General features: G+C 38.8%; 2 protein-coding genes and 1 gene segment (V, D, J or C); all 3 read left to right on the top strand.

Annotated features, from left to right (window-relative positions):
* LOC109992858 (immunoglobulin kappa light chain-like) overlaps positions 1 to 15,969 on the top strand; it is a 38,846-nt gene that overhangs the window by 4,064 nt on the left and 18,813 nt on the right. The window lies entirely within an intron of this gene.
* Positions 327 to 3,689, top strand: LOC109992862 (immunoglobulin lambda variable 2-14-like). The segment is given in 5 exon segments: positions 327 to 503; positions 2,089 to 2,430; positions 2,585 to 2,710; positions 3,337 to 3,368; positions 3,468 to 3,689. Coding segments are annotated over 5 exon segments (663 nt in total).
* LOC109992807 (uncharacterized) lies at positions 6,364 to 14,895 on the top strand. The gene is made up of 10 exons (XM_020645574.3): positions 6,364 to 6,470; positions 6,608 to 7,294; positions 7,435 to 7,520; positions 7,640 to 7,683; positions 7,782 to 7,929; positions 11,993 to 12,182; positions 12,320 to 13,006; positions 14,359 to 14,475; positions 14,561 to 14,583; positions 14,676 to 14,895. The coding sequence occupies exons 1-10, from the start codon at positions 6,416 to 6,418 to the stop codon at positions 14,793 to 14,795; spliced, it is 2,157 nt and encodes a 718-aa protein (XP_020501230.3). The 5' UTR covers positions 6,364 to 6,415; the 3' UTR covers positions 14,796 to 14,895.

Below are 15,969 nucleotides of genomic sequence, written 5' to 3'. Positions count from 1 at the left end.
ATATGACCCTGGCATCAATAACGTATTTTCAATATATATGCAGAGCCTTATGGAGATTTAGGCAGAATTGGCATAGCAGGGACACAACATCAACAACTTTCTGTTACTCCATATCTCTGCTTCGGAGCATTCTTGTAGGCCTATATACAAACTTTCTTCAACTTAAGCCATATGACTCTACTGAATCATTGCATGTGTGAAGTCAATTCTTAGTAATTTCCTCAACAGTGCACACACACACCCGGCCAATAAAGCTGACTGACATTTTTGACTTTAGCCGTGTAAGGATCTGTACGTGAGCAACAGAAGCCAGCGCAACGCTGCTGATAACCACAAAGCTGCTTTCCTCATATGCTGCAAGTTGAGAATGGTGGACCAATTAGGTCAGACAGTGTGGCCGCATTCAGTACAAGTTGTGTATTTGTTAAGTCAGAGCTGCTGAGGAGAAGACGCAGACAGGATGATGCTGTACTCTGTGAATGTTTGCCTTCTCTGGACTCTGTGTGAGTAATAAAAACACACTCATGTAATCTTTACAATCTCCTACTTCAGCTCTTTATATACCCTGTGTGTGTGTGTGTGTGTGTGTGTGTGTGTGTGTGTGTGTGTGTGTGTGTGTCAGGTGTGGCGCAGTTAAGCGACATCTTTCAGCCTGTGTCTTTCCAAACTGTGACGCTCGGAGATTCAGCCACTGTTGAGTGTCACATGAAGAGTGAAATGCTCAGAAGAGTGTGGTACAAACTGACAACAGGGAAGAAACTTCAGCATGTGGCAACATTCAACCCCAAATATAATCTCAGTACATTAGTCAATCAATTTGAACGCCGTCATTCAGTCAAATTCAACAGTGTCAGCAGTAATCTGAGTATATCCGCAGCGACCTGGGAAGACACCGGGACATACTTCTGTGGCGTTTTGACCTCAAACGATATTCAGTTTGGATCAGGAACCTTTTTGATGCTGAAAGGTATCATTTTATTATTCATTCAGAAAGCATTCCAGGGTACTTTGAGTGAAAGTTAACGCAAACCTCATATGAAAAAAAGAGTTGGGAAGTTGTGTGAAATGTAAATAGATACAGAATGTGATGATTTGCAAAACACTGAGAACACATTTCAATTGAAAATAGCATAAAGAGAACTTATCCAATGTTGAAACTGAGAAATTAAAAATTCGATGCCAGCAATACATTGAAAAAATAAAATTGTGACAGGGTCACGTCAAATACTCTTTTTGTATTAACAGTCTTTGTTAGCGTTTGTGGAACCAAGGAGACCAATTTCTGTCATTTTGAAAGTAGAATGTTGTCCCACCGTTGCTGAATGAAGGATTTCAGCTGCTTTAACTGTTCAGGGTTAATGCACCCCCATACCATCACAGAGGCTGGCTTTTGAACTGAGCACTGATAGCAAGCTCGATGGTCCCTCTCCTCTTTAGCCCGGAGGAATCTGAGAAAGTCAGATTTTGACTCATCTGACCTCAGGATAGTTTTCCACTTTGCTTGGGTTCATCTTAAATGACCTCGGGTGCAGAAAAGGCAGTCATCTGTGGATTAGGTTTCGATGCAGACAATGGCTTCTGGAAGTGTTCCTACCACTGCAATTATGTCGATTACAGAACTGTGTCTGTTCTCAATGCAGGGCCCAAAGATCAGGGCCACCCAATATAGTATTTTAATGCTATTTCTCCTACATACAGAGATTTCTCAGATTCTCAGAAATGTTTTAATGATTGTATGTATTGTAGATGGTACAACCCCCAGGTTCTTTACAATTTTACATTGAGAAAACTTTTGAGGATTGTTAAATTATGCTTTATACCCGATCAAATTATCTACCTGTTGGCAGATAACCTTATCTACAGTAGATGTTCCAACAGGAGTTGTTTTAAGCATTTCTCAATTTTTCCAGTGTTTTTCTGCCAATTTTTTTTAAACATGTCAGCATTTTTTCAATTAGAATGTGGGTTTCAATGTTTTACTAATCATCAGATTCTGTTTTTATATACATTTTAACAAACGTGACAACCTTCTTTGAATCTGGGGTTGTATAATGCTGCCGATTAAAATGGTCTGATTTGTTTCTCAAGGTGAGAACATGATGAGTGACTCTATTGTCCAGCACCCAGAGTCTCTGTCAGCCCAGCCTGGAGACTCTGTGACTCTCAGCTGTTCTGTTCACACCACCCACTGTGCAGCAGAATACACTGGTGTCATGTGGCTGAGAAACGCTCCTCATTCTGCTCCACAAACGATTCACCCATCCGGACAAAAGAACCAGATCTGCAGGAGGACTGAGAGTGGAAACGCTACCTGTGTGTACAACCTCGTCATGAGGAACCTCAGCTACGAGGATGATGGGACGTACTTCTGTGTTGCAACTGCATGTGAACAAACATTGTTTGGCAATGGAACCAAACTGGATTTGTGGGGTAGGTGACTTTTTATTAAATGTTTGTATCTCATTAATTATGGTTACTAGTGATGATTACTGCTTTTTTTTTTTACACACTTGTGCGTTTCTTTGGATCAAAGCACCTGCCAAAAAAATGACATTTAACATTTGTCTAATGTCTGTATTTACAGAGGACATGGAACAACGCTCTGAAGTTAAATCTAGTATCATATTTTTGGTTCTAATCACTGCCCTGGCTGTTTTAGTGACCTTCTTCGTGTGTGTGATCATCAAGAAAATCTGCAATCAATGTAGAGGTAACTTTAAAAAAAAGTAAAGTACATTTGGTATTTTCTGTACAAGGTCTGAATAGAAGACAGGTTTTTTTACCCTTGAAAAACACCTGAAAAAGTCAGGTTGTGTTACATTTTGGCTTTAGACTTTTGAATGCCAATATACACAACAATAGACAGAGCGAGTATAGTGAGTGTAGCGCTCACGACTGAGGTGTGTTGTCACTCACTGCTGCACCGACACACAGTGATTGTCCAGAACAAAGTGACTCAAAAGTAGGTCCAGTGAAGGAGTTGTGAAGCCAATTATCACAACATAGCATTCTGTCCATAGATGACCCCCCCTCTCTTTGGCCCTGCCGCAGGAAAAACATTACTCTGTGGATGATAAAGAATTTGTGACAATTTAATAAGATACAAGATATTGAAAATATGATATTGAACAGGTGTTAAAAACAACAACCTAACTAATTTAATTCCATTTGTTCTTGCATTACAACTATGTAAAAAAAAAAATGTCTCTCCTTTTGCTTTTAACTTGTCTTCAAATAGGGGTGTCCTCTTCCAATCAGTGTTTTCTTATATTCGGGCCAATAATGTATATTGTTTGTTCAGTTGACTATACTTACTCTGTTGTCTCTGTTTTTCAGAACTTTTCAATCCAAACAACACCAGCGCTGAGGTATTTGCTTTTGATGAACATTTCTCTGACAATTAAGATTACACAATGGGATTTTACCATCATATACAGTTTTTACATCCTAGTTCTTCTCCTGTGCAGAGTCTCAGAGATGACGATGTTGTCCAACGTGGAGCGGTAAGAGAGAACCAAATCATCAGATCAAAAGGAAGAAGAGACGACACCTGGAGTGAATGTGTGTACTTTGGTGTAACGCAGTAAAGCTGGGCATGTTTTCATTTCAATTCCTGAAATACAATGACATGGTGACAAAGTGTCAGTGTGAATACTTTCCCTGCAATAAAGCCACTGAACAAGCTTCTCCAATAACGTGCCATGGTGTACATTCATTTCTGCAATCGTTGTGACAACAGGCGCTGAAGTTACCTCTGTGGTTTTTGTTCTGCTTATCTTATGAGCTGATTTCCTGATTGCAAAATGAGTGTCTGAAAAAAGAAAAGACAGTTTGTAGGAGGGGAAACCCTGATTTTATAGAAGTAAAAATACATTTGTAGTGAGATAAAAAAATTCTTGTCGCTGCAAATGCATCTCCACAGACGAGTCGCATTCTTTTCTCGTGGCTTTCGAGAGCTCGATCATTTGAGGCTCTGCCTGACAATTTACACCTAAAATGTTTAAAGTGGAGCTGTTTTAACTACTATAATCATTATTTCACTTTATTTTATTTCATTTAATTTTTTGCATTGTACTGAGCAACACAAACTGGGTATAGATAAAAATGTAGCAACACCTGAATAACATTTGCTAACATGAGCCAGCAAGTAACTCTCTTTCTCCCTCTCTCATGTCATGTTCCATACTTACTTGCCCTGTATCTGTCTGTGGAACTTCCACCAGCTCATCTCTCTGTCCCTCATCATCACATGTGGCCCTACCATGCTGAGGCTGCACAACTGTCTGGCTAGCCTCAACACTCTCTTCTTCACTCATGCTGCTAACTTCTTAGATGCTGCTGCTAACGTCAACTTGTGCCTCAGTGCTGCTGCCGGCTGTGCTGCTGAACATTTCAGTGAGCTTGCGACATTTAGCGGCTTCACTTTCTAAATGTCGCATTTTTTCCCCTCGCCTTCTCAGCCCTAGCCCTAACCCTTTTCTCTACTACTACCAAAGATCGTCTTCGCTGCTACTACTTCTTTTTCTTCTTCTTCTTCTTCTTTTTAATTAGCTGGTGGGCATGGGCGGCTGCCGGCTGGCATCCAACTTAAAGACGCATTGTTGCCACCTACCGGACTGGAGTGTGAAACAGTAGATTAGCAGGAAAAAATAAATAAATGGTGATGACTGCGTGGCGGCCGCCGGCCGTCCTGGAGTACCGGCCGTTCTGTGATTCTCCAGAACACACAGATGGCCAGTCCGCCCCTGGTTTTAATTGTAAATGTTCTTGATTTTTGCAGATACTCTCAAAGAAACTAATATAGGAGAAATATAAAACTTTGTAAAACTTTACATGCAGTTTGGCCAAGTACCAAAAACATTTTGCAGCATCATTTAGAAACAACTTTTTATTTGTTCAAATGCATTTCTTCAAATTAGTTCAGAGTGGAAGTTAAGCACATTATCAGAAGTCACTCCCAGATTACCCTGTGGTGGTTCCAAACCGGAGGGAAGTGCCATTCAGTGGATTATCAAGTCATAATTGATGTCGTACATTTGCTACTTATGACTAAGACTTCATAAAATAGGTTAAAATGTGATGCTCCTTATAGCTAATGTGCATCAAATGGTGTTTTCACAAAAACACTAAAGTCCTAAAAGATTTCCACAACTTTCATGGTGCGCTTCAGGTGTGATTCTAAACAGTTATTTTTATCATCTGGACTTTACTCGCAGTTTTTCGTACTAGCCCGTTTTTTGAAATATTGTGTGAAGTCAGGGTGAACCGATGTATGCATGCAGCAGGAAGTTATCAGGAATACGAGTGCCACTGCATACGAGTGGATGATGTTATCGACAAACATCATGCGTGTAGTGAACAGCTGGTTCATCCTCTGCATGCACGTACGTACCACTCCACTAACTTGTTCCTTTTGGTATTTTCATGACTTCTTCTAGGCAGAGATGTGGGCTGAGGGTGAAGCCTATCAGTGTTTGACTCCGGTTCTCACTCCTGTGGTGAATAAGGTGTGACCAATGTGAGCAGGCTTCTGCAGGCCAACACTTCAGTCCACGCTTAAACAGGAAGAATAGCATGTGGCCTCCAAGCCATAGCCTGCACCAGCTCAGACATGAGACAAGAACAAAGATGAGGCGTTTCTTTAAGTACTGTGTGTAACTTCCCCTAATGAACATCATGGATGTTTATCCACAGATAGCAGTTTTACATTTTTTAGATCCAACTGATTTGTTGGCTCTTTTTTTTTGCCTATTTTAATTTTGTTGCAATTTAAATAAGATTAGATTTTCCAAGCTCCAGTAAAATGAAAGCGTTTATATTATCACTAACATGTCTTTTCTGAGGTAAAAACCAGCAACAGCATAAAGATTGGCTATTTCAATATCGTCATCTTTAAAGTCTTAAACAGCTTGCCTGGGGTACGTGTCAGTCCGGGCATCGTAAGGCATGAAATGCTTTGTCCACCATTTGCGGGTCAAAACAACCCAGAAATGGTGGACAAAGCAAAAGAGTCCGAGGCTATAATGACAAATGCCTTTCTATTAATGCTATGCTTTACTGGATGTATTCAGATTGGAAACAAATGTGTGGAAAAGATGGTTCCTGCATGATGGACTCCTGCTGTCTTCCCACATCAGTTTAACCAAAAGAGATGGAAACAGCCAGAATACCTAAAAATGTGGTATTTCCCAAAGAACCTTCTTATTCAGGAAACATAATCCAAAGCAAATGTTTGTTATGTTGTTTTTGTCCTTCTCAAGTACCAGCATTACCCATCCACGCTGTACTGAACATGTGCTCACTGTTTCCAAAAAAAGACAGTCAACCTGATTGGCTGATCAAATTCAAAGTCTCCTCTGTGAAGAGTAAAGAAGGTGTAGAGATTTCAGTCATTCATCACAGCAATCGCAGCACGATGGCACCTCCAATCTTTGCTTTTTATTTCACATGCCTTTTCATGGCCAATGTTGGTAAGTTGTTCACTATTTTATATGACTTTACAACAAACATGTTTTTTTTAGTTTAATGCATTATGTCATACAAGTCGTTGCAAAAGACAGGAAACATTTAAGAATTTATTTTCTTTTTGTCTTCCTTTTCTCCTCAGATTTTTCGACAACTTCCAAAAGTTCATTTTTACATTTTCTAACCGTCAGTGTTGGAGAAAGTGTGACCTTGCCGTGCGCCTGTCAAGATGAAACCGCTGTGATGTTTTACTGGTATAAGCGAACTTTGGGACAGATACCCCAGCTGATGACTACATTCTATAAGCATAATGATCTTGTCACCTTTCATGACAAATTTAAGAACAACCCACGTTTCTCATTTGATCCTAAAATCAGTAAATATGCCTTGAAGATTTTGGATTTTGGAATTTCCGATTCAGCAACTTACTTCTGCATTGGGAGTGATTTATATAACTTTGAATTTTGTCAGAGTACAACTGTCAGTACAAAGGATTTAGATATCCAAGCCATTATCCATCAGTCAGTGTCTGAGACCACCACCAAACCAGGAGACATGACTCTGACCTGTACAGTCCACCCTGGGACCTGTGATGGAGAACACAATGTTTACTGGTTCAAAAACTCTGAAGAATCACATCCAGGACTCATTTACACCCATGGAGGCAGGAATGATCAGTGTGAGAGGAACCCCACTCCACAAACACACAGTTGTGTCTACAATTTGCCAATGACCAACCTAAATCTTTCTCATGCTGGGACCTACTACTGTGCTGTTGCATCATGTGGACACATTCTGTTTGGAAACGGGACCAAGCTGGACTTTCACAGTAAGCGACTTTATGTGAAGTACTCTCATTTCTACGACAACCAAACTTAAACTGTTGTGTTATGCACAAATCATACATTTATTTGAGTTGACGTACCTAACAAATGAATGGAATTGTGTGTCTCCTGTTTGTGTTCGCAGATGACGTGGACATTATTCTGAAAAAATACTTCAATCTTGTTTTTTTGGTACTGAACACCATCCTGGTTGTCATACTTACAGTCCTTGTGAGTGTGATCATTAAGACAAAGTGTGACCAATGCACAGGTAACATGGTAAACTGTTGGTATTACCATTGTGTGTTCACTTTACATAGAATATACTTATTGTTTTTTTTGTTTTTCAGAAGCTGGTGCAGAACCTTCCACTCCCATCACAACCACTGCAGAGGTATTTACTGTTTGGATACAAAAAAATATAATTACAATATAACTTCAATGTGTTGATTTGACAATACCATATAGTAATGTACTGCTTCTAATGTGCAGAGCTTCCAAGATAAAGATAATGTGCAACATGCGGCTTTCAACGGTTCAAAAACGAAGAGAGATGGCACCTGGAGTGAGTGTGTGTACTTGTACGCAAAGCAGGAAAGTTGAGCATGATTTATTTCAGTCTCTGAATAACATGACTTTGTAAATGTATATTTTAAAGTCCAATTATCATTTTCCTCTTCTTTTCAATAGTTGTATTAGTTTTGAATTTGAATACGTCTTTTCTTTAACCACTTTTGTCAACATTATAACATGTTGTTATGATCAATGTAAAAACTTCACCTGCAATAAACCAACTGAACAAGCTTCTCCAACATGTCATGGTTCACTTCAATTTCTGCACTTTTGGTTACAAAATGCACAAAAGTTACTAACAAGGTTTTTGCTCTTTTACTCAAATATGACTCTGCGTCAGCCCGTTGTTTGCAAACTGTTGGCAATGGAGTATCTTTATGTGTATTCAACTGTTGCCATAAGGTCAATAGTCCATGGCTTAAAGGCTACATTATAGAGGTTAATTTATGACGTGTTAGTTGAGATCGGTTAGTAAGGTTCAAAATAAAGATATCTAACTTAAAGATCAGCAAAGAAAGGCGGGTTGGTGTGTATATTCATGGGTCGGGTTGCTGGTTTTCATTTTTGTTTGGACTGTTTTGGCATAAAAATATGTAAATAAAAATGATTTATTTTTTTAAATGGTAATGCCTAATTCAAAGAAGCTAATACTGGAAAACACTAGATATGATTTAGATTTAAATATAAATATGTGACCTAGTTTTCCCACATCCCTTTAAAACATGCATGATTTTTCAATGTTGCACAAGTATACAAGACATTTCTTGAAATTTGTTGTACATATTGACTTAGATGACGTGTCTTGATCTGAGGTAAAGCCCAAAATACCTACAGTATATGGTGTTCCAAGACCGATGCAGGGGATTCCTTTGGTTCATAATTGATGTTTTACTTTTGCCTCTTAAGTGTTTCTTATAGATAGATAGAGTAACTTTATTGATCCCAAAACTGGGAAATAGTGGTGTTACAGCAGCAGGTTAAAATGCGTTCTTCAATGTGTATGAAAGATCTGCAGTCTGACTAGGAAAACATGGTGTCCGGCTGTGCAGCTACTAAGAAATCTCATTGGTTTAAAAAAGGCTTTTTCTTTTTCATGTAACACTTGTAGTGTTTCTTCTTGGTTATCGCCCATGTGTATTTAACCTCTGATAATTGTGCCACTGTTCCAAATTGGATTAGATGATGAATCAGTCATGCTTCTAAGGCACTGAAAAAGTTATTCTTAAAAGTGCAATTTTCATTTTCATGAAGTTTTCTATTTGTGCCTTGAAAATGTCACAAAATAACTTTCTAAGTTGGTGCCATATTTAATATATTGTAGTATCTTTCTGCTGACATTTATTGCATGAAGGTATAAGTGCCCCACAAATCATTGAGATAGACATTTAGAGATATGACAAAGCAACAAGCTCACTGGCATTGTGAAGTTTGAACAGTAGAAGGTGGAAGGAAATAAAAAGTTATTATCCTATGTTCATAGATATAGCATCCTTAATTTCCCCAATTCAATTTGAAGCATCAAAAGGGATATGAAGACATCAAATATCACATTTATATAAACAGCATTGTGTGCAGGCATAAAGTGAGCAAAAATCCCCTCTGGTCTATTTAAACCTTCTTTTAAGCTGAGGGGAGGCTGAGGGTGCAGCCTTCATAAGTGTGAGCTTTCAGTGTGTGACTGTTGTTCTGACTCCTGAGATGAAAAAGGTGTGAGCATGCTGTGACAAAGACTCTGCAGGCGGAAGCTTCAGCCCCATTTTAAATTCAGAGAGAAAAGCCTGTGGCCTCCAAGCCACAGCCTGCAGCAGCTCAGCCTGAAGCAAAGAACAAACACAAGACATCTCTATAAGGCAGCAGTGTAAAATACAGCAAAGTACTGTATTTATGAACATCTGTCTCAAATGTTGAGTCTTAATTCGTCATGTGATGCATTTAACGCCATGATTGATAGCTCCATTGATAAACGCACACCCTAAGTGTTTTATCAGTAAGTTGAATGTGAAATGTAATACCTTGAAGGGTCAATAGGCTCCTACAGTTGTTCCCTACTGTGTAGACTTTAGCCTTTTTCATATGCACTCATGAAAATTCAAAAAACATTGGAAGGCAGCCCTTTCTGACTTGCTTGTTTGCACATGCACCTAACAGCAGGAGGCTGGGAGGGCGGGGGGGGGGGTCTGAGGAGAAGAATTGATGGATGAACAACAAATTGTAAATGGTTGAAGAAGCAACAAAAGTCTGACGCTACTGTATAATGAGAATTTTTGTTTTATATCCAAGTATATCAGTGCTTCGTAGTTCGACATATTCAAAGTATCAACTAAAGAGCGGAGAAGAACATAATGGTGAACAGAAAACATAATGGTGAACAGAAAACACAATGAAGCACTTTCAATACGTGCACGGACAATGAACTGGACAGACTCATGCATGTATGGATTCTTTGTAATGTAGAGGACAAAATAACATGGGATTAAAATTCATTAAAATAAATGAATGCACTATTCTTTTTCTTTTCTTCTTAATAATAAGAAACCACTTCTCTTTTCTTGCTTTTAGAGGTTTTACATGCTGCGGTGGACTTCTAAGTGCTCTGAAGTGCTAGCCACCTCTACAAAACTACAAATCTGTCGTCATGATCCAAGTGTAGAAAAATGAAACACTTAACATCAACCAAAAGACAAAAGAGTCTCCTGCTTGAAGAATCTGAGACAACGTCTCTGCAGCAGCTCTTCACATTTAAAAGCCTCTGAAGCGTCCGTCACTTCCTGTCACTTCCTGTCACTTCCTGTCACTTGTCACTTCCTGTCCTTGTGAACACTAGAGGTGGGGGAAAAAAATAGGTACAGCATTAGTATCGCGATATTTTGCGTGTTGATATTATATCGTCTCATGGTCGCCAAGTATCAATATTTTTTTTAGAATAATAGCAAAAATGCTTTTATTACTAAAGGGGTTGCACAACTCATTTTGAACAAGTTGCATTATTAAAAGTTCCTGCAGTCATACAGTCATCTATACATGTTTGTGTTCAGTGAAGTTAAATTAGACTGACATACTATCAGTTCAGATTGGGAGGTACATGCATCCTCTTACGGGGTTTGACTTTAATCTCAGTGGGCTTGACTCTCATTGTGTAGAAATAAAAAGACTAAAGTGGGATCAATAGACTGAGAATGTTTTCTTACTTGAAAAAACAGTTCTTGATTTAGTTAAATTTTGTGGACATGATAAGCAGTTAAAAAAGTTAAATCCCAATATATTGCATCACAATCAGCATATCGCAAAATATTTAGAATCGCAATGAATCCTTATGACTCAAGTATCGTGATAATATCGTATCCTGGGGCCTTTGCTGAGTACCCTGCAAACTTGACCGTGCATATTGTAGATCCATCAAACTCTCTATTTCCAGTTTGGCACAACTATGTAGCCATTTACCTGTGAAGCAATCAAGCAGTAAAAGTGTAAATATTCCTAAATGAGTATATGAACTGATTTCTATAACTGGCAATGTTCAGTAGAAACAGCTACTTTATGGTGAGGATATTAAAAACTTAAAGGGGATATATTATAATAATCCACTTCTACAGTGTTTTTCAACATATATTTGGGTAACCTGAGTGTCTACTGACCCACAAAATGTGAAATAAACCCATACAGTCCTTTTTTTGTGGTCTGCATAAGTCTTACAACACAGAGGAAAATGCTCCGTTTCAAATTTGCTCAACTTGTGATGTCACAGTGGGATTCTGGTAAAAAATTACCCTCCCCTCCCCTGATATCTCCACCCATGGACTCCACCCCCAGCCTAGAACAAAACTTTTGCAAAGGTCTGTCATTTTTATTCTTGCTACAGAGGAGTGATGTCTACCGCAAAAACTCAGGGCGGGCTCATTGCATTTAAAGAGACACACACACCAAAACGGAGAGTTCTGAGAGAGCTGGTTTATACAGGGTCACAAACCTCCTCTGGTGCTTGATTCATGTTATATTTTGACCAAACCACAGCACAGATGTTTCATTTAGACCACAGGGGACTGTTTGAAAAGGTGGAAAAGGGGGATAATATGTCCTCTTTAAGACAATGTTCAGGAGCTATATAATTTTTGTTCATCATTGCCATTCAGGGGGTACGAAACATGTTTACAGTGTTTCCAAAAAAAGACAGTCAACCTGATTGGCTGATCAAATTCAAAGTCTCCTCTGTGAAGAGTAAAGAAGGTGTAGAGATTTCAGTCATTCATCACAGCAATCGCAGCACGATGGCACCTCCAATCTTTGCTTTTTATTTCACATGCCTTTTCATGGCCAATGTTGGTAAGTTGTTCACTATTTTATATGACTTTACAACAAACATGTTTTTTTTAGTTTAATGCATTATGTCATACAAGTCGTTGCAAAAGACAGGAAACATTTAAGAATTTATTTTCTTTTTGTCTTCCTTTTCTCCTCAGCTTTTTCGACAACTTCCAAAAGTTCATTTTTACATTTTCAAACCGTCAGTGTTGGAGAAAGTGTGACCTTGCCGTGCGCCTGTCAAGATGAAACCGCTGTGATGTTTTACTGGTATAAGCAAACTTTGGGACAGATACCCCAGCTGATGACTACATTCTATAAGCATAATGATCTTGTCATCTTTCATGACAAATTTAAGAACAACTCACGTTTCTCATTTGATCCTAAAATCAGTAAATATACCTTGAAGATTTTGGATTTTGGAATTTCCGATTCAGCGACTTACTTCTGCATTGGGAGTGATTTATATAACTTTGAATTTTGTCAGAGTACAACTGTCAGTGCAAAGGATTTAGATATCCAAGCCATTATCCATCAGTCAGTGTCTGAGACCACCACCAAACCAGGAGACATGACTCTGACCTGTACAGTCCACCCTGGGACCTGTGATGGAGAACACAATGTTTACTGGTTCAAAAACTCTGAAGAATCACATCCAGGACTCATTTACACCCATGGAGGCAGGAATGATCAGTGTGAGAGGAACCCCACTCCACAAACACACAGTTGTGTCTACAATTTGCCAATGACCAACCTAAATCTTTCTCATGCTGGGACCTACTACTGTGCTGTTGCATCATGTGGACACATTCTGTTTGGAGATGGAACCAAGCTGGAATTAAAGGGTATGATTCTCTCTTTCATAATTTGTCTTTTAGAAAAGAAATGGTGACAGATCATTTGAGGAGGGGAGTCTCTTATCAAAATAATAGAAAATACTGGTCAAAATCATCATGACTTTAGTATTACGAAGCTGTAATAATCCTTGCATCACTCCACTGCTGAGTCAAAATGTAAACGTTGCAGCTATTTGTGCATTACAGCATTCTGAGTAAACCAGATCAGGGGGATATCTTTGTATTGATTACGCTTGTATTTGGTACTGTCAACACTATTTCTATTTTCTGCTAAGTATCATGTCTCCTCAACAGACCTCATGGAAGCATGGAAAAAGTTTCCAAGAAAACAGAAAAACTGTATTTTGTAGTATACCAACTTACACGGGAAATTAAATTGGCAGATTTGTTTGACCCTATCTTACAATTTTCAGTTAGTCAGAGGGATTTTTCTGGTCATTTATCTAGGGATGTGGCATCTGCCTATGGCCTTCATCCACCCATTGTGTCGCACAGACACCTCAACATTTTCAAAAAGAAATGCCCCCACAGGACCCACATGGGAAAAGTGATTAATTGCTGTCAAAATTAACATCAATTTCTAATTTTTCACCAATATTTAATGTTTTTTGTATTTTTTATTAAAATCCAAAAAGGATAACCCTTAGCGTAGCGTTTTACCAAAAGACCTCCGATAAACTACCTAGAAAGTGTGTTATCAGGATTTTTGTAAATATGTGCAAATCCAATTTTTACATTCTCAGAGCAGATAAAGCCATGCGCCGCTCTAGGAGTCCAAACCCCAGTGTGGGAACCAATGGTATAGAGTATGTTTTTTTCCTTGTTATATATTGATGTCAGGGGTGAATAAAGATGATAGTTTATCCCCTATGTTGTTTTGCAATAACTTAAAAATGTTGGTGTATGAAAGTAAAACTTTTAAATGTGTGGGTATGGAAGAGAAATGATAAGCATCTCTTGTTATGCAGATGACACCGCTCTATTCATTCTGAAATCTTCTGTTGCTTTTACCACTCTGCTGATTTTTTCCTGTATCTGTCCTGTGTGAGTTTTTTGTTACAATCTAATCCTGCTTTCTTTGAAAGTTGAACATATCACTCACTAGGAACCTATGCCATGGGAAATAAAAAAGGAATATTGTGCAGAGAATCAAGCACTAATTAATTATGTCGATTTTGCTAAATTTTGCTCTTTTTTTGGGTCATATACTGTCGAAGCGTAGCTATTAATTTCAGTCCATCTTTTTAACCAGCTTCAAACTCTTCACAGGAGCTTTAATGGACAAACAGGCCAAAAACACGTCCGTCTGTTAATGTGTTCTTGTGTTTCACTGTTTTCAGGTGACCCTCCTGTCTTGGTGTACATCCTGAGCACAGCTTTGACATTCACCACCATCCTCGTTGCTTTGTTGGCCTTTTCTTTGTACAAGATGAAAAGCAGAAACTGCATGTGTCCAGGTAACTAATGCTCTTGAAGCTTACATCATGTTGGGGTGCATATTGCTACGGAATAAAAGGAGTTTAATTTTGTCTTTCACAACAGAAGACTCTAGTCCAGCTACAACGGTAAGTATCCTACACTATTAAATAATCAAACAAAATATGTCACTTTTGTGCTGTACATTTCATCGTGAAGACATTTTTTTTCTTGTTATCAGTTACGTGAAGACGCAGACAACCTACACTATGCTGCCTTGAGTGTTCATAGGGCCAACAGATCAAGAAGACAAAGGGAAGACAATATGAATGAATGTGTGTACACAGGTGTACGGCAGTGACGCTGGCCTGGTTTCTTTAGATTTTACATTCTAGCAAGACGGATGTTGTTGCAGGTCCCTGAAGATCAACAAGTTCAATAAATATGAAGGATGATATGAACTGTTTTATGTTTTTATTACTTTTTGCAACACCCCGCCAATTCTGTTTCTCAAGGAGCTTCCATAATTCTGACCCATTCTCGGTTATTGTCATCATACACAGGGAGTGAGTACAAGTATGTTTTATAAGGCCAAAGTCATCAGAGAACATTATTTGAAGGATTTGTATTGTATATGCTGCAACAGACTCGAGATTGACCTCATTACACCAGACAGTAAAGACATATAAGGCCCCACCGTTTCTTTGTCTCTGTGGTTTCAGACAGGATGTCTTGAATTCTTCTCTGAAATGAGCCACTGAACAAAACCTATGCAGGTCTTTGTAAGAAGTTACATAAGATGTGCTTCTTTTCCTTTCTGCAGAGATGACACAATTTACAGGTCTTGCATTGTCAATGGGCATCTGTCAAGATTATCTTTCGAAACATAAAAAAAAAATCAAGATTTGCTTGGGAGTTTTGGAAGGGGGGAATATCTAATTATCTTGTAGTTTGTACCCTGATTTTCTGCATGTTGAAGTAAGTCTTACTTTCTGAAGAGTATGCAACTGGTAGTTAAAGAGTCTGCCTCCCTCCTATCATGATTATATTATCATGCAGAACATCATAAAAAAGCGGCCAGTGCTTTGTAATGCTGTTGTTAGAAAACTTTAAATAAAGCTTTGGGGTTTTCATCAAGCGGCAATCTCTAGTGTTGAAAAACACTAGAGAAAAATGAAGCCGAGTGCAAAATTCTAGGTTGGTTGAATGCTGGGGAGTGAGGAGTGGGTGTTGGGGGTTGGGGGGATGGACAACTCATGCATTTTGTGAAGTATAAGCGTTATTCACAATACGGCATGTGGCTGATCTGATTGACAGGTGGGCGTGGTGTAGAGGTTTGTCAAGAGGCTTAAACCCGCCTCAGCTTTAGGTCTAAGTCTGTCGTTAGGTTGACTGAAAGATAGGCTGAGACAGGATTTCCTTCATGACCACCGCCATCGATGAGACTCCAAAGCCCCCTGCAGTAACAGAGGGCGACTTCACTTCTATTACCTAACTGTAACACGATAAAATCACACAACATTTCTACCAATCAC

The sequence above is a fragment of the Labrus bergylta genome, chromosome 22 (genome assembly GCF_963930695.1).
Source record: "Labrus bergylta chromosome 22, fLabBer1.1, whole genome shotgun sequence".
In the NCBI taxonomy this organism is placed as follows: Eukaryota; Metazoa; Chordata; class Actinopteri; order Labriformes; family Labridae; genus Labrus; species Labrus bergylta.
The sequence above is the reverse complement of the archived record's forward strand: the minus strand, read 5'-3'. Positions and strand labels throughout refer to the sequence as shown.